This window comes from Anas platyrhynchos, chromosome 2, assembly GCF_047663525.1.
Source record: "Anas platyrhynchos isolate ZD024472 breed Pekin duck chromosome 2, IASCAAS_PekinDuck_T2T, whole genome shotgun sequence".
NCBI classification, from domain to species: Eukaryota; Metazoa; Chordata; class Aves; order Anseriformes; family Anatidae; genus Anas; species Anas platyrhynchos.
In genome coordinates, this window is record NC_092588.1 from 19,586,998 (window position 1) to 19,608,727 (window position 21,730).

The 21,730-nt window shown below is 37.4% G+C and overlaps 1 protein-coding gene across 4 annotated transcripts in view; it reads right to left on the reverse strand.

The window, feature by feature from the left end:
* OXR1 (oxidation resistance 1) overlaps positions 1-21,730 on the reverse strand; it is a 268,677-nt gene that overhangs the window by 225,169 nt on the left and 21,778 nt on the right. Inside the window, exon 2 of one of the 4 annotated variants that reach the window (XM_038173761.2) lies at positions 7,357-7,437. In XM_038173761.2, coding sequence (XP_038029689.1) covers positions 7,357-7,373 — 17 coding nt within the window. In that variant the 5' untranslated portion in view covers positions 7,374-7,437. Of the gene's footprint in view, positions 1-7,356; positions 7,438-21,730 lie in introns of those variants that run through there. The other 3 variants (XM_027452596.3, XM_027452590.3, XM_027452593.3) reach the window with 3 other exon arrangements.

The following is a 21,730-nucleotide window of genomic DNA, read 5'->3' on the forward strand; positions in this document are numbered from 1 at the left end:
ACTTTGAAAATTTAACCCCAGGGCTTTGCACATACGAGCAGGATGTAGACATATCACATCATGAAATGAGGTTTGGTTTTTATCAGGATGTCTGAATTTTTGTTAGCAAATAAAGATACAGGGAAAAAAGCAAAAGCCTCTCATACAGTGTTATGACTATGGGCAGGACTTTAGGAAGGGAAACATCTAAGAAATTGTGTAATTGCCAGGACCATTTGAAAAAGTCTTTAAGACACCATTATGTTGTACCAGCTCTGCTTTGGAAGACTAATGGAAGGCTTCAGGTAGGTATCTGGCAAACAACACATGAGAGAAGAAGCACTCCTAACTACCAGTATAGCTACTCCTACATGTGAAAAATACAGCAGAGTCTAGCTGATGCCCCTTATCTCTCTTAGGTGCTGATCATCGTATGTGTAGCTTTCACATTTAAGTTGAAATTAAACACAAGCGGTTTTAAATTGAGACTAGGTTTCATGCACAGCAGCACTGATAATCCTCTAACCTACAGATTTCATTTCCTGAAAATGAGAGAAATCCTACAGTTATTTTTACAGCCAGAATTTGAGAGGAGCAGTTTTACTAAGACTGGAAAGACAGCAAGAGCTGGAAATATCTGAAGGGCAAAGAGGCCCAAGTTCACTGTGAAATCTGAGCATGAGAAAAAATTTATGTGAGAAATATCTTCTTGCTTTCCTGTGCAAGAAAAGGACTGAACGGGGGCATAAGCACATCTTTGCTTGTGGTCATTTAATTCAAAGTGTATCTTAGAGTTATACATACATTTTGTACAGCAGTTTTTAGAAAATTCTAGTGAGATCCTTACATTTACAAGAGCAACAGAATTCAACTGACTTTATAAATGCCAAGGTTTGGCTCTTCAGCAGAGGTAAAATAAACAGAGGTATAATGGGTATAATGGTATATCCCTGTATACCGAAGTGCCCAGCCACATATACTACATGTCTTAAAGGTCTTGCTCAGAACCTCTTTGCCTCTTAAAGCTTCTAAAGCATAAGGGAACTGAAATCACAAGAAAGGTGTCTGCAGCTTTGCTCACAAATTAATTGCAGGAGAATTGCATTAATTCACTTCACTGGAGAAGTGAATAAGCACTCTGGCATTCCAATAAAAAAAGGGCAAAAAAAATCAGTTACTGAGATGTTAGGTTCACTTGTAATTTCAAGTGTCAGACACTTTTGAAGAATAAACTCATAATATTAATATTATAACTGAAGTGTAAGTGTAATCCTGTAATTATAGAATATGCAGGCAGTAATCAGACACTCTCACAAAAACTCCAAGATATATCAAAGAAATTCAACAGCAGAATTAAATAATTCTGGGTATAACAGCTACTGCACAAAGTCAATGCAGAAATGAAGATGATTTACTGTGGCAAAAAGAAACATGTGAAGTTGGTTGGCTAACTCATGTATATGTCTTTGAAAGGCTCCAGACAAGGCAAGGCAAAGTCTTATGATAACAGACTTCTGTAAAGATATAACTGAGAAAGAGTTAACTATTTAAGATTAAAGAGACTTAATCTTCTTTTGTATTTTCATTTGTAAAACAGATTATATCCAAATATTCATTAACAATGTATAATTGGGGTTGCAGCTTTTTAATTTTAAAAGCTGCCCAAAATAGCTTTTGTGTGTGTGTGATTTTATTTGTATATATAGGAAACCAAAGCTTTTGTTGGTGTTTAAGCTCCATGAACACTGACTGAACTTTTTACGTTGTACTGGGTTTGGCCAGTATAAAGTTTATTTTCTTCACGGCAGCCCGCATGGTGCTGTCTTCTGGATTTGTGATTAAAACCCTGTTGATAACACATCAATGTTTTGGCTATTGCTGAACAGTGCTTGCACAGCATCAAGGCTTTCTCTTTTTCTCACTCTGCCTTTCCCTCCCCAGCAAATAGCCTGGGGGTGAGCAAGGAACTGGGAGGACACAGCCAGGACAGCTGACACAAACTGACCAAAGGGATACTCCAAACCCAAGTAATGCTGTGCTCAGCAATAAAAGTCAACGAAAAGGAGAAGGAAGTGGGGACACTCATGGTTATGGAATTTGTCTTCCAAAGTAATATGCTGAGGCCATGCTTTCCAGAAAGTGGTAAACATCTGCCTGCCAGTGGGAAGAAGTGAATGAATTTCTTGTGCATACTTTTGCTTCACTTGTTAAGCTGTCTTTATCTCAGCCCTTGAGTCCTCTCACTTTCCTTTTCTTCTCCCCCCACACAATGGGAACGAGGAATGAGCAAGCGTCTGTGCAGTTGGTTGGCTGAGCTCAGTCTACCACATACATGTGTAAACTCTTCTGAAATATTTTTTGTGGATCACTGTAAATCCAATTTTTTTCATCTAACTGCTTCATTACCTAAACATTGCTACAGTGCGTTTTAGTTTCACAATTATCATAGAAAACAGAAAAGATCAAAACTCAGTTCAGAGAAGTGAGACTAAAGGAAAGCTAACAAAGGACACGTTTTCAAGAACTGCATGTTTAAAGCAGGTACCACGTTACAAAGACCCAGGTCCTGGATGGACTCACATGGAGGTCACTAACAATTCTGGTGAAATTAGTCCAAGTGTGTGAACTGAGTGCAAGAGGCAGAAGATTTACAGCAGATGCTCAGATAAGGTAGAGACAGAAAAAACAATACTGAACAGAAAGTGATCAGAGAAAGTAGTGTGTGTCAAATAATAAATCCAATGGAAAGAAGAAAACTAAGCAGATGAAAGACTTGAAGGAGGAAACACTGCTTATGGTTAAGTTCTGGAGCTACAAGCATACACGGTTGTCAAGAAATACATCCTAAATCAATTGGCACTGGGTTACTGTGAACACTGCAGGTGAAGAAAAAAAGTCTTCCCCTGACACTGTCTGATGTGAGCAAGCAACCATTCATAACAGGATCAACCTGCTCAGTTCCATTTCTGCTCCTTCTTGTTTATCCCCAGCTGGAACAAATGCTGCTGAGAGAAGCTGTGAGCTAACAGAAGAGAGAGAAGCACTCCATGTTGGAAGGATGAATTCTGCAGTAGAGAAGCCATATATATATATGCACTGAAGGCTTGTGTTACCCCATCTGAAGTGTTATGTGATACAGTAAACATAATAAACATTAATAAATGTTAAGCACAGTACAGGCTAGATATGATGGCTAGATTTGCAAAAGAGATAAAACTTGAGAACAAAGAAACAGTCAATATAGGGTGTCTCACATTCTGTTGCCCTATATACATCTGTATACTAGACTGTCTTTGCTCTGGTTAAATTAGAAACCAAGTCCCTCAGCTGCCTTATCATTTTCCATTATTCAGCCTCCAAGCCTCGAAGCAATAAAACAGTGCAAAACATTGGAGGCTGATATTTGGGAAATGGTAGCAAACTTAAAGAGAGTTCACGTCAATAGATATTTGCAATCCACTTCTGTAACAAATTTTAGCAGTAACAAAGTTAATTCTGTAACGGAGTAGAAGTAAAGCATGTTATAGCTTTATTCAAGTAATGCCACTTTCAATTAAAAATAAAAAGGGCATAAAAGTACTGTGTGAATTTAGGCCAAAGCAGATAATTACTTCTGTACACTTAAAAATCCCAATGAAAAGCACTGTCTGACACCTACTCTTTGGCACAAGCTCTGTCCAGAAATGGCCAGAGTTAACTGGCCATCCACTGCCGTGTTTTAGAACCAGCCAAAGGTATCAGAACAAACACAGGAATGGTCTAAGATTAATGCCAATTGAAAAACATGGACAGAATTTAGAAAACATATGCAAACATTGCCTTTCTCTAGGTCATATTTGAACAGGACAAAATAATTAGCCAAGGGGTAAAAAGAAATAGGCTTATATTATCTTGAAAACACTGCATGCAGGTCTTATAGGGAGCTCGTAAGTGACCACTGTTTCCTTGACTTTCTAACCAGAACACCAGATATGAGAATACAGAGTCAGTAACTGATGACAGTGACTAAAAAGCGGATGTGTCTTTCCAAATCTCTTCATCATAATTTAATTGACTTTTACAGCATAAGGTTTCCAAACTGAAGAATGTGTATAACCATAGTACCCCTGAAAATCATGATGCCAGTTTCAGGCTGATAGTCAGCCAATGTCTACTGCAAATCCTGAGTGTGTGATAATTCGGGGCCTATCTCTTTGCAGAGCAAATTTCATTTCTGTCACACATAAGGTAGGTTCCTACAAAATAAAAGTACCTTCCAGTCTTTTGCATGCTTTTTCCTTCCACAGGAAGACAGTCACTCTTCCAAGACTGAAATGACTACGCAACATGAGTAATATATTACATCAGAAACTCACTAGTATGCATATTGACCTCTGCTATTTCCATGCTGGTGACTATTGCAGATCTAATTAATTTGAGAAAAATTGCCACAATAGAGAAAAAGATGAGAGCAGAATATAAAACAACAGAGGAAAATCACAACAGTTCAGCATTTAAAAGCACAGGATGAAATCTCAAATTAAACTGAAATCAAGAGGAATGCACCTCTCAGTAGGCACCATCAGTTCACATTGACAATACAGCTTCTTACGAAGCAGTTCAGAAATATTTTCCTCACACAAATTTAATCAAAGTAGTTCTGATAGTACAGTTACTTTTATCGACTTCATTATTCAGTCAATTCAACAAGGTCTACTAACTGAATATAAAGTTACATGTAAAATGTAAAAACATTTAAATGTAAAAAAACAAAAACATAATTAAACATAAAAACATGTAAAAAGGTAAAAACAAAAAGGACCTGGGCCACTACTACACACCTGACAACTTCAAACAATCTGGTGGCAGGAGACAGTTCAGTCTTTGAGTCAGTTATGTAATTTTGTTATATGTTTTGTAAAGATTATAATTGGCAGTATATTATTAGAACTAATTCAAGATGTATTTTAGAAGAAAATAAACCTTCAATCATTTTTCCTACAAAAAATAGCTTAGTACTTAATGACGTTTCCAAGTAAATACACTTTCTTTTTTGGAAGAGAATTAACGTATCAAATCAAGATTTTAAAAAATTCTCAATAATTTTGGGCAGTCTATTTGCATGAGCTTATAACTTTGAAAAGTGATCAGTGAAAACTCAAGATTTTCTTATTCACAATTAACTGTCATCTATGCAAAATAAATTCAAAGTGCACTGCAATTCTGAGAACAAAATATCTGATAAGTACTCAATCACTACCTAATAAAAATATGATACCAATCTCAAGAACATTTGACATAATTTCTCAGTTTGCACATAGGAGCCTATTATTATGGAATGTGCTCTGCCTTTTTCACTCCTGGAAGCAGGAAACCTTCTATTTATAAGTGGTTCAAAACAGCCTGAGTAAAGTGAGAAGTAGCAAAACAAAGTACAGTTTTACATAAACAGGCAGAGAACTTCCATTTCCCAGATTATAAAAACTCTTGTTTGCAGACATGAAATGGAATTTTCCATTTTTTGTATTATTCTACAAGAGGAATTTTCATTTGCATAGTAATCAGGAGAGAAATGTCTGGGAGAAAAAAAAAAAAAGATAAATAATCAAATTTCAAGGCTACCAATTAGACAATTCTTCCTTCTGCCATTTCCTTATAATGTTGAGATACAGAGACAATTAAGAAAAAATCATGAGAGAAAAAAAAAAAAAAAAAAAATTAGTCCTGAAAGAGTTCTTATACATTGGAACAAATTGACCATGGAAGTGGTGGAGTCACCATTCCTGGAGGTGTATAAGGAAAGGGTAGATGTGGTACTTTGGGACATGGTTTAGTGGGCAATACTGGTGGGAGGGGGACAGTTGGACTACATATATTAGAGGTCTTTTCCAACCTTAACGATTCTATGATTATAGATTAGTATTGAACAGTGGCAAAAATAACTGAGCCAGCTCAACTATAATATAATTTATTTCACTTAGCAGAATGTCTTTGGTTAACTTGAGCATTAAATACTCCGCAGTGTCAAACAATCATATCTTCAAGTGAGAAGTTCACAATCCTGTTACTGTACCCTCAGCAAGATACCTTAAACACAACATACTCCCAAAACAACATACTCTGTATTCATCCAAATAAGATCAAAGTTGCCCTTCCTGAAGTTACTCAAAAAATATCTTTCGTTTGCAGATCATATTTAAGGTAACATTGTCCAGAACCAGAAGTCAGTAGTGCTTCAGACAGACACGAAGTAGCAGGTTGAATTTGCTGACTTGTGAGCAGCCTTTGCAGGAGCACAGGGGACCAGAAGTCCCAGGCAGCCCTCTGCTAGGGCCCGGACTCAGGCAGGGCTGCAGCTCACTCTGAAGCTGGAGTGGGAGATGAAGCCTCAGAAAACCAAGCTCCTCTTTGCCCCCCCTAATTCCCACAGGCATGCAAGATGCTACTTCATACATGCTGCTTCTTAGTGGCAAGCCAGCCTCCCCACTTTCCAACAGTTCAGAAAAGATGAGCTATTTCTATGGGTACAAGATGAAAGGTACTCTGCTGCTGCACAGGTTTCACTTGGCTGCCATGCTACAAGGGGCACAAATGTCAAAGCCCTTCACTAGCAGAGATGCAAATAAGCTTGTATAAAAAAAACTAAAAGCCTTCCAACAAGCATAAAAATCAGAGAGTTCACACAGAGGGTGGATGACCTAGAGTATGTCTGTTCTGTGGAAAAATTGGACTCACCTGTGGAATACCCATAGGTGCAGAAAATGATAACTTAGAAAGGTGGCGCAGTGTGCCACCACAACTTGGGCTGCAGGAACCATGCAGAAAGCAAGGGCCATGCTGTCTGCTTATGGATACAGGAGCAGAACTACATCACATGAGGCTTAAAAGAAGCACTCAAAGAGTGCAGGAAGTAGACAGCACAGATTCAAAACTGTTGATTTTTGAGACATTTGGGATATGACATAAACTGGCACTGAATAAAAGATGGAGGTTATCTTGTATTCAATATGGATTCCTGAAAATAATGTATCTGAAACCAGTGCTTTGTGATCCCAGTATTATTTCTCTACCCAGAAAACAGAAGGGATGCCCTCCAGCACTAGCACAGTGTCTTCTTTGGCAGTCTTGCTGTGACCCATAATGGCACGGGGTGCTGCTTGCCTGTGTGCTACATGGCCTTTATGCCACATACTTGCCAATTAAAGCAGACCAGATTTGTATAGCAAAGAAAAACCAACCAATATAATAGAATAAATAAATAAATATATATATATATATATATCCAGCTCACATATTTTATTTAACAATACATTTAGAACAGGTAAATTTTGAGGTTAGAGTCCCATCAGCTATACTATTGTTTTGGGGATGAAAAGCATAATGAAGGTAAGAACTAACCTCCTGGTGCCAAACATGATGGGGGGGAAGCGTGATTCACATTTATGAATTCACTTCTCTGCACAGGCTGTTTCTGTTGACCTGGACAAGAAGAAAGAGACTTTTAGACCAGGCAATTCAGGACCTTGATTTTAAAATCCTGAACATTAGTAAAATACCTTCCAGTGCAGCTTCATAGAATACCTGGCTGTTTTACAGAAACAAAAATAGATTAGCAAAACAAACACAAAACAATGTAAGTATTAATAACAAAACACAAAAATAAAGGTTAAGAAATCTAAGAACAACTCCTACTGGTATGGCTTAAACTTGGCTGTTAGGGTAGTTACTGAACAAATGACTTAGCTATAGTGCTATTTCATAGAGCAGTATCTAAAAGCCCCCGTCTCTGAAAGGGGAATTCATCTGCCTGAGCGAAATTCAGGTGCCTTAAATCAACTAAACAAGGCCATCATGAATTGCTGGTCTGAACATGGACATATAAATTTACATCTAAATTGCATTTTGGTGCTTAGTTTGTTGAATGACCATCTTAGTAAATTAGTCACTTTTTTTTTTTTTTTTTTTTTTCCAGAAAGAAACCATTAATATGAATAAGAAATTTCCTGGAGTGTGATTAGTATGAATTTCAAAAATCCTATTATATGAACAAAAAGAATTGCCAACTTTTATATAACAAATATATATATATATTACAGAATATAAGAGTAATATAGGTTGGAAGGGACTGCCTAGTCCAACCCTTAGCTCAAATCAGGTCTAATCATATCAGGTTGCTCAGGGATATTTCCAGCTGAGTCCTGAATACCTCCACGACTTCACTGGGCAATGAGTTCCAGTACTTCACCATTATCATCATATAAACATTTTTGCTAATACCTAATGGGAATATTCCATATTACTTGTGTTCATTGCCCCTTATCCTGTCACTGTGAACCTTCAAGTCTGGCTCCATCTCCTCTGTATCCACTACCCAGGTACTTGGTTATAGCACTGCAGTCTCTTTGCCATCTCTTCATAAGGCTGAGCTGATCCAGCTCTCTCAGCATCACCTTGTATGCCACGTGCTGCAGCCCCTGACCACCTTGTTTGTTCTCCATATGTCAACACCCTTCCTGTAGTGGGCAGCCCAGAACTGGACACAGTACTGCACAGCCAGTCTTCTAAATGCCAAATGGAGAGGAAGGATCATTTCCCTGACCTGCTGCCTGTGCTCTTACTCATGAAGCTGAGGGATGTGGGTCACTTTCTTTGCTCTAAGGGCACGCCGCTGGCTCATGCTCGAATTGCTGTTCCCCAGGATTCACAGATCCCTTTCTACAGCACTGCTTCCCAGACAGTCTGCTCCCAGCCCACTCTGTTACAAAGGGTTATTCCATCCCACAGGCAAGACCTTGCATTTGCTTTTGCTGAACTTTTGTGATGTTCCTGTCAGCCTATTTCTCTCAGGTCCCTAGGCTGCTGCACTGCCCTTTAGCCCACTGCTGACCACTGCCCACAAACTTGCTAAGATTGCACTCTGTCCCCTCACTGATGTCATTAAGACACCCAGCAGTAGTGGTATCAGTACTGAATCCCAAGGGGCCACACCCAGTTACTAGCTGGGTGCGATGTTTGCTGTTTTCCCCCAGTGACCATGACTTGTCCAAGACGAGTGAGCAGCCTCTTTCAGCACCCTCAAACACATCCCATCTGGTCCCATGCACTTATGTACATCCAAGTGGGTTACTTGCTGTCTTCCTCTCCTGCAGATACTGCTTCCCTCCCACAGATTCTGCTAGAAGGCCAAGGGAGCTGGGAGGACTGAGGACAATTCTCTGCAGTGAAATCTGTGGCAAAAAAAGGCATTGAGTACTTCAGCTTTTTTTCCATATGGCCACACTGAGCAATGGGCCCACGCTCTCCTTGCTTTCCCTTCTGCTGCTGATGTACTTACAGAAACCTTTCTTCTTGCCCTTAACCTTCTCTACTAGTTGCAATTCCAGCTGAGCACTAGCTTTCCTGACTGTGTCATTACGTGTTCCTACATATCTCATATCCCTCCCAAGCAGCCTGCCCCCACTTCCACTGTGTGACCTTCCTTTTCGCTTTTCTGTTTGAGTCCCTTCCCACAACGCCTCCTCCTGACCTGCCCACCTTATCTCCAGCCCGTGTCCTGTGCCCACCCTGAGGGCTATCCCACTATTTACCTGGAGTCTCAGTAGGGTCACAGCACAACATTTTGATGATACTGATACTTTCCTGCCCTACTCCCAAATGTGCAATTCAAAGCACAATTCTGTAACTTGCAAAATAAAAATTTCTATCCTAGCCTAGCTGATTTTTTAAATGTAAATGTGCAATCTAAACACAAATATTTTGTTAATCAGAATGAAGCTGTGATTACATGATCTTGACTGACAGGAGGATTTTTGGCTACAAATTCTGTCCTAAATTCGTAAGATGCTCAAGGGGACTTTACACCTCCATGTCACACCAGAAAAAATGATATCAAGTAAAATATTTTGTTATCTCCAGGTGAGAAAGTGGTATTTTAAAAGCACCATATTTCATTATGGATTTGAACAGTGACATTTTTATCTCAACTTACCAATTTTATCAATTGCTCTTAAAGAATTTCCTTTTTTTTTTTTTATGCTTTTTGTCTTATATTGGTGTGGTTCATTATTCACTTGTACAGCTGCAAAGAAGAGATGAATAGAGCCTCCCTCTTCCTTTCCATGCTCTCAGTCCAGAAGCACAGCCTTACAGCTGGGTTAGTGGCATGTGCATCATCAGCCTAAAGTACATCTTCCTTCCCATGCAGTTCTCCTCCTTGCCACTCACTACCATCATTACATTGAGAGCACAACAAACACGTGCTTGAAGTTAGCTGTCTTGATTGGGAATTTCAAAAGCCCCTAAGAAAGCCAAGTGGCCAACTCCAGTTGAAAAATCAATGGCAAGTGCATTCTCTACATGCCTTGGGAAATCACATTCCAGTTCCCTATTTACAATCCTAGTTAGCCTGTTAGGTATATACCTCAGAGACTGAATATGGCTGAGATTAAGGACTGCAACTCAACCTCTGCCCTAGTGTACACAATTAAGCATCTTTACTCATTTAGATAGCTGCTTATACAATGTAGAGCCTCCATCTGTAAGTGCATTACAGAGAGCTTAGAAAAGGGGTTTGTTCTCTCTTAGATGTAGAAAAGTTCAGGTTCCTTAATTTAATTTTCAATAGTAATTAGGTCAATACCAGGAAGTCCAGGTCCCATACGAAAACATGACACAGTCATTTATGATCCCAGGAACATCAGTGGAGTTTTGACACTTAACATTTTCACCCCAGTTTATTCAATCATTTGATGATCATCTCCACAAAATGATGATCATTTCCACAAAAGAGCACCATTCACAAGTATTTCTTATATTTTAAGCACCTCACATTAGAAAGTAGGACCGCCTCTGTGTTGATAAGAACTTTAACTGAGAGGCTCTGATGCCTTTTAGCTCTTCTTGGATATAATAATGTTAGTGATTACATAAGGCGCTGAAGTTTCTCAGAAAACAGGACAAGCTACTCGAAGAAAACCAACAGGTATTAAATTGCCGAGCAGATAAAGTATCCTCCCTTGAAGGTGACTCGTACAAAAGTCAGAAGAGCAAGGTGTTGGATGTGTTGGCACCTATCTCAGCAGATACTCTGCTGGCAGCATCACCTTCCTTTTCCCTGAGGCACATCTTCTTTTTGGAAAGCAAGACTGATACAGTTACTGAATACATTAAACAAAACATTAATTCAGATTTTGGACATTTTATTTGTCCAATTTTGGACATCTTTGGGAAAATGCAACCAGATTCTTGAGTGGTGCTTGGTGGGAGGATGAGAGACAATAGGTAAAAACTGAAATGAGATGTTTTTTACCACAAGTACAGTTAAGCAGTGGGATGCTTTGCCCACAGAGGTTGTGCAGCCATGCTCCATCAAGGTTTTCAAAGCCCTTCTGAATGAAGTCCTGAGCAGCCTGGCCTGATCTCACAGCTGACCCTGCTTTGAGAGCAATTATCCTGTGAACCCCGTGAGTCCATGTACCAAGACAGAAAATTAAAAAAAAATATAAAGGGAAGGAGATGTGAAGGATGGCTGAAGTTGGAATAATTAAATTAAGATGCAGGTGCAAGTATGATGACAGGATGACTGCTGACTATTTTTAAGGAAATATAATGAGGAGAACACTTAGTTTCTTTTCGGAAACAGAAAAATTACAAAACCAACTATATTAATTATTCTCAGAAGAGACTAAATCCTGTATATTTATATACAGGACTGAAAGCAGCAAACAAGAACAAAATATATCAAAATATAAACATGATTTAGATGAGTTGAAGGATATTGAAAGCTTGGAGAAGAAAGTAAGTATGTGAGACATGACCTTAGAAATAAAAGACACAGTAAACCTTGAAAAGTAAAAGCAGAACAAAACATCTTCCATAGGAAATGGGAATTACTGAGTTGCAAAATAGTAACTGAATATAAGGAAGATTCTAAGAATTATTACCTTTGAAATAAAAATAACTGCACGTAAAGGGAAAAGACCTTGAAGTTACATAGAATTTTATCAGTTCAAAAAAAAAAAAAGAACAAAAGAAAAAAAAAAAAAGAATGGAAAGGAGTGACTTCTACTATAGTATTGGGGTTACCTAGATAATAAAAGAAGTTTATTAGGACCATCACAGTTCTACAGAATTTTTGCAGATGCAAAAAGATGAAGAAAAATACTAAATAAAAAGAGAGAGAGAGAGAGAGAGAGACACTTAGGCAAGTAGAAATGAGCATGGATTTACACAGAACAGGTCATGCTTACTTAAATTCTTGTAAGATGAAATAGCAATGAGAGCTAATGGGGATGAAACAATTTCTGCACTTCAGGAAAGCTTTGATATACTGCTACATTAAAGGCTATGTGATGGCTCAATATAAGTATTACAGTTCCAGCAAAATGCAAAGAAAAATTATAAGTAAGATTTGGCAGTCACTTAATTCAGGGTATATCTGGAAAAGGACTGCTGGGAAATAAATCAACAAACAAGCAAAGCATCGGGTTGGCTGGAAATATTCTTAATTCTATCCTTGCCACAAAGCAATCAGTGGAAAAACAGTTACTGATGGTTACCAGTTACTAATTATAATCACCTTTTTTTTTTTTTTTAAAAAAAAAAAAAGTACTGATAATGTAAAAGAATCTAAGACCCTTTAACATTATTTAAACTTCTTATGTGGGTATGTATCAAAGTGTCCATACAATATTTAACAAATACAATGCCTCTGTGCTGATGGTCCCAACTGAAAGATTACAGTACTACCCATACACTTTCCTGTTCTCAGATAAATCCTCCACTAAAATGTTTATTTTACTAAATTGTACTTCCATATATACTGTACTGTACATATGGGGCTTTTTGTGTAATTCCACCCAATGACATCAAAGATCAAAACCATGCAGCCTTAGTATTCAGCGTGTCTCAGCAACATAGTATCAAGCTTAAATTCCATACCTTATGAAAAGTTATCTTTTTGCTCGCATGTTTTTTGTATTTTTTTCTTAAAAGAAAAAAAAAAAGATAAACTCACCACACCCTAAGAGATACCAAAAGGTGTAAAAGAAGAGAGGGAGGGAAGGGAGGGAGGGAGGGAGGAAGGAAGGAAGGAAGGAAGGAAGGAAGGAAGGAAGGAAGGAAGGAAGGAAGGAAGGAAGGAAGGAAGGAAGGAAGGAAGGAAGGAAGGAAAAACATTGAAGAACAGGAGAACATTTCTGGTGGTTCAGTGTTTTTCTCCTGTCCTCTTACTTGGAAGTGTCTTTCTCCTGCAGATTCTTGCCCTCTTTGACACTTAGGAAACCGCATAGACTATTTTAATCTAAGAGTCTAACTGCTCAGAGTAAAAGGATCTGGGTGATATGCAGATGTATCCAAGTACATATAAGGCAAGAAAGTGTCATCTGAATTTTCAAGTACAACAGGGGAAAAAAAAAAAAAAAAGGAACAAAACACTGTGAGAAATGCTTCTACAGCAAGTAGTCATTTGCAGTGTAAGCGGATACTTATGTGAGATCACAACACCTCCCCAAAAGCTGTCCTTCAAAAAACACAAGCCATGTCTAGCCAAAGACACTAGGACCATACAGGGTTAACCAGAAGAAATGTAATGGTCTGCGGATACAAAGTATGAGATTGATGGCTTCTTGCCTTAAGTTCTATGAAGCTCTGTCTCAGATCACTTACTCAGCCTTTACTGCACAACCAACCATTTCAAAATGACATCAAATAATTTCATCAAACCTTTACCTACCAAAGAGGCAAGGCATTAATTTGCTCTGTGTGTGTGTAATTTGAACACTTGAAGAAAGCATGCTTTAAAATTCAAAGTTTTAATTTGGCAGCCTTTACAGCTAATTCATTAGTGGCTCCTTAGGCAACTAAATGACAAATGAAAACAAACGAGCCAATAAAATGAAGTCCTATTCAAATGGAGACAAAGTTCCTAACATAAAGACTGATTTATTTGGAATTTAAATGAAATCTTCTACAGCAATCTTTATGCTATGTGAAATAAACCCAACTGCCTTCTGTTGTCGATCAAAGGTCAGTTTACTACAAAGAGTTTAAAAAATAATTCATTTTGCCAATTGTAAATCATGAGGGCAACCAACATTATGGCCATTCAGAAGTATTAATTCTGTATTTTTTGCATTAATATGTTTCTTTGGATATCTCAAGGGAATGGATTTCAGGCATATATAAATTAACTGCCTATATTTGACTATGGTCATTATTTCATCTGTCAAGAGTCTGCTTCAGCAATCATATAGTTGCCAAAGATCTAATACTATTGTCTGTTAAGATTACATTTGTAATCCTGTTAATTTAATCTTCTTACACTTTCAGTTTTTTCTTTACAAATTAATTAAATTATGACCGCTGTATGCTTTGCACTTGAATCATACAGTTCCCATGACAGATGTTTCCTTTTTCCAAAATGACATTAAACATTTCTGGTCTTAAGACAAGGAAAACAAAAAAGAATTACCAGTTTGCCTCTTCATCTCAGTGACAGTTCGGGTGATCTCATCAGATAATTTTTCTTTCACCCTTTGTTTTTAAACCCCAATCTTTAATTCTTTAAAATAGCAATACAATCCCCTAAGTCTGACAGTATAATACATTTCATTTTCTTTTCTCTTCCTTTCCTACACTGTATATAATACCATATCTGCTTCTTTTTCATTTCTTAGCTAAAGCTAGTTCAAAATCTGCATAGTGTATACAATGCTGTGATGTATCTGTGCTCTGTCACTCATTCTCCATTATATCATCCACCTTTGTCTGCAGTTAATTCAAGGCATAACCTAACTACTGTAGTAGGAGAGGAAAAAAAAAAACTTAGCATGTTGTCTGTGAACACGCTAAAGGAATGTAGTGATTTTTAAATAAGGCAGATAAAAACAAACATTTCTCCTGAGCATTTAGCCCTCCTTCACCTTGAAGACAGTACACACAGCTTCCTTTCCTATGATTTCAGGTTAATGGGACATTCCTCTTTCTCATCCAGATCATCTTAAAATCTGATTTCCTCAAAAATCTGAGGGGGGAAAACATGTCTGTTTCTCCTTCTCTAGGCACACTTGCTGGATTATCAATTATTTATTTTTAATTAAGAAGTGAATGTGCCTATGAACAGAAAACAGCATGCATGCAGAGAAAACTCACATAGAGTAAGCAGGACTGACCAGGATTTCATTAGTTTTCCTTTATTCACAAAGAGTTATAAAGCCCGCAGAAGTTAAAAATAATCAGAATGAAAAACAACTTAAATAGGATAAAAGAAAAACTTTCCAAAAGCTCACCTACAGTCAATGAACATTAATGATTAAATTGAATTTGCTGAGACGCAAATGTTAGATGCAATGGTTCATTTGCACCTGCTATGAGATGGGAAGATGGTGCTATTTATCTACCCTAAAAAATAAAGAATATCCCAGATAGACATGAGAGATCATGAACTTAATGTTCCTTAAAGCTGAAGAAACCAACATCACTTGCAGCAGGCAGGCTGCTGCTTTCAGATACAGCCTGATGACGAATTTGCTCTAGGGTCAAATGAGGTCCTGTTCTCTTTAGGTCCATCCTTGTTTTTACCTCCTTTCCCTCAGTTTGGCGTCCCTTCAGTCGCACAAACACAACAGCATATAGCAGCATTACACTACCAGAAAGCCGAAATGACTCAGATTAAGACCTGTCTCCCTCCAGCCAGCTCCTGCACAAAACGACAGTTTTTACTTTCTTGTTTTTTAATAATCCTGATCATTTAAGTGATGTACATTACAGTGCAGGTTGCTCCGGCACAAGCTGTGAACTCCAGAACTGTAGTTTCTTAAGCAGACTTAAAGCCAAAAGACAACATCCAGGTCATAGCTTCTCAAATGATTATGAAAGATAACTTAAAACCTTTAAGAAATGTTTGTACCTTACATAAAATCAGTTCTAAGCGGCATTCTGAATGCCGCTTTCTGTGCATTTTCTGCACAGAAAAGAAGTAATCTCTCAGACTGTATATCTCACAGACAAAAAGTCTAGTAAAATCAAAAGTTTAGGAAACAGTCTTACAACTGATTACAACCCATTTGAGACACTATCAGATTTCTGTCTTTCATTTGCTAATGCTGCAGACAAAATATAACATAGTTATATAAATTACAGCAGCAGAGGCGTGCAGGAATCACACGTAATTCCACAGGCAAGAGATAAGAGATGCAGAGATGGAACAGTTCCTGGGACCAAAGCAGAACTGTTATCTTTCCTATTCTTTTTTTTTTTTTTTTTCACTATTGTGGAATGCAGTAGTATTTTAAGCCCAATTCCCTATTTCACAAGCATTGAAAGAGAAAAGTTTTTTCTCCTCAGAATAAACTAGAATCAGCTAAATGCAATTAACTACTGCCAAGAAGTGGGGAACAGAATTATGCAGACCTGAGTTTCTGATCAGCCAAAACAAAAATAGAAACCTTTGGAGGATGAAGAAATGGAGATGAGCTTTGGCTGTAGTTAGCTGGACTAATTCAAAAGGGAGTATGACCTGAACAGACAAACCAGAATATATCAAGAACATGAGTTTATTAGCTATCACAATAAAAAGAGGTGTCTTATATCTTTCTACCTTATCACAGATACTACAGAAAACAGCAGTAATGGATTTATCTTAAATATATGGAAATTCTGCTTTTCATGCTTCAACTTTTAAACTAACACTACAACATGGATTTTCATTTTAACTACGGTTTCCCTTTATAATTACTTGTATCTAAAATTAAAGATGTCACTTGACTATACAGAAGGATATAAAATAGTAATTTTAATATAAGTATTTCTTATTAAACAGTCACTCAAGCAATTTTACTTAATCTAGTCTGTGATATTCAAAAGGAGGAAAATAAAAAGAATGACGTTCATTCAGTACAATGTGAAGGCCAACTATGCTTAGTCATTAGTCTGCACAAGAATGTAGCCCAAGATACTATAATGCAGATTTTCCTGACTGTATTACAAATGCTTCTTTCCAGACAGTTCATTTACTAAAAGTCTCACCTAATCAGCTGGCAAGGCTACCTATTCATTCCTAAATTATCAATACAAAAAAAAACCAACACCACACTGTCATTCATAACCATGGCTGTCCCACTTGCCGTTCATTTAATGGCATGCTTTTTTATCTTGTCTTTTGAAAGCCATAAATACAAAAATGACAATATATATTTGCAATCCCTTGTTTCCCTTTCACAATTTTTATATATATTAGTGTCAATTGTTACCTTGTATTCCAGCCCTGCTCCTTTACAAGATGAAAGCTGACTACACAGTGGTCCAGCTGACTTCTCAGCTGGAATCTGATCCGAGTGCTGCAGTGTATAGGCTTTGTCACTCCAAAAGCTTTTGGGCAAGATCTGTAAGAACTGGCGAAGAGTTCTTTTAAGTCAAAGGTCACACTTTAGTTTTTGTAAATAACTGAAGTGTTTCATTTCTTGGCATAAGACTTGAAAATACCATACCCAGCTTTCATCCCACCATGTACAGCTGAAACCAGGAAGGTTTGATCATAACAGAAAAGGGTTATACGTGTCTGTGGCCCCTAAAGGTGATTCTTCCTCGGCTTCTCTCCCACCCATCCTGTCCTGAAGGCTGAGGGCTGTAGTCACATTGTGACTTTCAACTTGGACAGACCAGCACAACAAGTTCTACTGTTTTCCTTTCCAAGCAGAGGAGGATTCGCTGAAAGTCAGTAACTGTTACAGAATGATCTCAACTTTCATTGAACTCTCAGAAGCCCCATTAAATTAAGAAATCAGCTAAAACTAAAAAGAAAAAGATGATTATCCCAGAACTAAAAACTTCTACACATGTTGTGCCCAACATTTTAAGGCTGTTTGATAGACCTATTCTGAAAAATCTCAAACGATGGAGGCTATACAACACGATAACATAATATTATATAATATGGTAATTACGTAATAGCAATATAGCTTTGCTATCCTAAACATCTGAAATGCTTTTCTTGAAAACAATATTCTTTGCCACAACTTCAGCTCATTGCCCTTGTTGCTTTCCCAGCAGGTACAGAGAACAGTTCTTTATCCTTTTTCTCACAACAGCATTTTTACAACTCGAGCACTGTTCCCAAGTCATCTGTTTCTTTTCTAGGTTAAACATCCCCTTAGGATCTGCTTTTTCCTAGAGATCGTGTTTTCTTGGCTTCTGATTGTCTTTCCTCCTGTATTAAACGGTGGATGCCCAAAAACAGAGATAGTACTCCATGCAGAACTAAGCAAAATAGGATGTGGTTTTTTTGTTTGTTTGTTAGTCTGCTTTATTATTATTATTATTATTATTATTATTATTATTATTATTATTATTATTATTATTATTATTATTATTATTATTATTATTATTATTATTATTATGTTACATGTAGCAATCCTGGTTCTATATCCCAGTGTAATATTCCCTTCTTTCTTCCTCAGTAGTCTACATCATTGGCTAACATTTACTTTGCTGTTCATCTCTCAGATATTTCTTTCTCTATAGTTCCTACACAGCTCATCCCTCCCTGCCTCGTGTTTTGTAATTTCTGGAAATTCAACAATATATGACAATTCTCAAAAAGAATCTACTAACGTGTTTTGTGATTGCTTTAGCCAGTTTCCTATCTATTTCAGTGTAAACATCAGTAAGTTCATACAATTTAAGGTTTGACTAATATTTTAAAATTATAAAATACCTACTCTATCATTCATCTGTGGGGTGGAAGGATCTTTGACATTAAAGGTAGAAGAGGCAGCCTGAATTCAGCGTATTTTAGCACCATCATCATGCTCACTGTCTTACAGCAGTACAGGTTATTCTTCAGTATTGTTATACCTTTGCTGCCCTCAGGCTAAGCGATAGTAGGAATAAACCAAGTCAGAGAATGAGAGATTGAAATAATTTTGCTGTCTCTTAAATCTTCAAGCTCTGAAAATCACCTAGAATGCAAAACTTAAGTTTTTCCTTCACAAAACTCTTTTTCCTTTATCTCTTCATTACCTTTAGCTTTCAATTTACTTAAAAAAAAATAAATAAATAAAAACAGACAGACCTAGATAGCCAGGTCCTCATCCTTTGCAACAGCACTGTAGCCTTTGACCAGACAGGCAGCTAAAAGCATGCTCTTGCACAGTCTGGAGCTGAACCAGGTTTGCCAAGGTCTGAACTGGCACCTTTGTCATCCTTACCTTTCTTTGGCAGCCCTGTAGGCGTCCCTACGAGGAACAGATGATGCATTTCATTTCTCACTGTTCTTTTCCTTCCCTATTTTTGTGCGTTCATCTCATTTTCTTCTCCACACACAGGATCTGACTCACACAACAGCAAGAACAGGAACCACTTCAACCTGTCCCAAAGAACTTTGCCTCATTTCCCCACCAGGACAACTAACAAAGATAGCTACTGGAGAAAATAAGAAAATAAAAAAGGACAAAAGAGCTATAGGTGAAAAAAAAAAAAGGCAGGAGAACAGATTTGCTAATGTAAAAGTTTGTGTTAATAAATCAGAAGAAATTTCAGTACTGATTTTACTGATTAGTGAGATAGAAAATTAGACACGAGTTAAATCTGAGTATTAATATGATCCCTTTAGTATACAAAAATACCTCTCAGACCATACGCGCTGTTGGAATCAGCAGCTTGTAAGACTTCTTGAACTAAATGGTTTATTAGTAACATAACAAGCAAATTATTTTCATATTTGAAATGCTGGCATTTGGTTTTGGTATTTTTTGTTCCAAGAAAATTATGCATGTTATCTAACTCCTCCCAACAGAAAGACAAATGTGGGAATTATAGATCTTAATACAAATGCTTGAGCCTGCCTACTGCTTAAATGAAGGATCTGACTCACCAAAGCTGACACATCTATCCCTGGCAGAGGTTACAGCACCACAGCAAGGAGACTACAAAAGTTCTAATCAATGAAAAGACACTGAAGGAAGCTTTAATTTAATTTTAAGGTATGTAATTAGTTGTTTGTTTTTTTTTTTTCACTTCAGCAATGCCAAAATTCTCACAATTTTTCTCACCAGAAAAAAAAAAGAGCATGGAAGTAGCTTTGCATTGGCTATTTTACCAGCCAAAATCAGATGAGGAAATTGGTCCTCTTCTGAGACACAACACACGAGACAGAGAGATGCCTTTTGGCAGCTATTGGTGTGATCCATTAGCAAATCTCCACAGGACAGAAAATCCTTTTGTCAAAGCTGCAAGAGAAGATTTATGGTCTGAACCAACATAATGTTAGGAAATATTTAGAATCAGAAACACATTGATTCTACGGTTTGTGTCACTAAGTTTAAGACACCAGGAAAAAAAGGCAAATCAGCAACTAAATGTGAGAAATAAAAGTCAAGCATCAGACAACTAAAACAGAAACAAACATACCTTTAGAAATATTTTGAAATTCTAGCCTTATCAAGAACTGCTAAAACTGTACCGCTGTAGTTACCAAAACACACAAAAAGAATACTCCTATAAGAAGCTAAACACAGCATTCTGGGGTTTATTTTGCCTGTGACAGGAAATCAAAGTCTGATCAATGAGAAGTCTTGATCAGCTTGGATTTATGAGCAGCTTGAAGCAGCTGTGAATAAGTTACATACTAAAACATTTTTTTCTGAAGCCTCAGGAAAAATCACCAACCTGAAGAGGGAAGAATATACATTTTTCCCCCACTCACCCACATTGGCAAACAGTCCGTTTTACCTGTTAGCAAAATGAATTGTGTTAGCTGTAACTTTGTCTACAACTACTAATAAAGTATAACACTTCACCTTTATTTAGGGTTTTTAATTTATTCCACAAGCTGAGAGCAATTAAAAAAAAAAAAAAAAAAAAAAAAAGAGAGAGAGAGAATCAATTTATTATTAAGATCTTTCATGTAAGTCTCCTGGGAGGCACAGTCAGCAACCCAGAAGTGAAGTCAGGAAGGATGTCATTGCCCTTGGGTAGCCAGCAGTCATCACAGTGGGCACTCTTTATTCTCTACCGTGTTGTAATAGGTTCTCAGCAGGGAAGGCAGCACGTAATCAAGAGATGACATGTAAGATAAGGCCTAAAAATGCAAAAGTGTTTTAGGGAGAGGTGACTAGAAGTGAGTGTTTACAGCAGCAGCAGAAGGGATGAAAGCAGAATGTCTTGGTAAAAAAAATGTCATTCTGTGTCATGCACATTCAGTGAACCAAAAACAGCTTCTTCCCACCACATTTTTTATTTGGTCACTATTTGCTTACCTCTCTTCTACAGATCTCTCTGAAAATGGCTTTTATGGCATCTGATTTCCCCCCAAGACAGGAAAAAACACACTGCAAACTATTTCCCAGTTCCATACAGTATTTATTGGCAGGCCAGTCATCGCTGTCACTGACCTTCTGTTTTACGTTAATTTATTTAAAATGGCCGGTGAAGCTGAACTATAATCAGTGATAATCACTACTGTTAGATATATTGTTAGGTAGTCACTACCACTAGATGAGTAAAGAAAAATAAAAGACAAAAAGGTTTACATTTTGTAAAGAAAAAGGGTCATTTGGATCCAAAGGTTGCCTATGAATAGTGGGCAGAAGCAGAGAATTTTAAGTCAGATTGGAACTGACTGCAAATTTTCTAGCAGAAACAATATGGGGTCATGGGTATGTTAAAAAGGCAGTGGTCTGCAAGATGTTTGTTTTCCAGTTTCTCATGACATCTACCTCAGACTATGTTGAATCAGATTTTGAAACAACTCACAGATTTGTTATTACTTTTACAA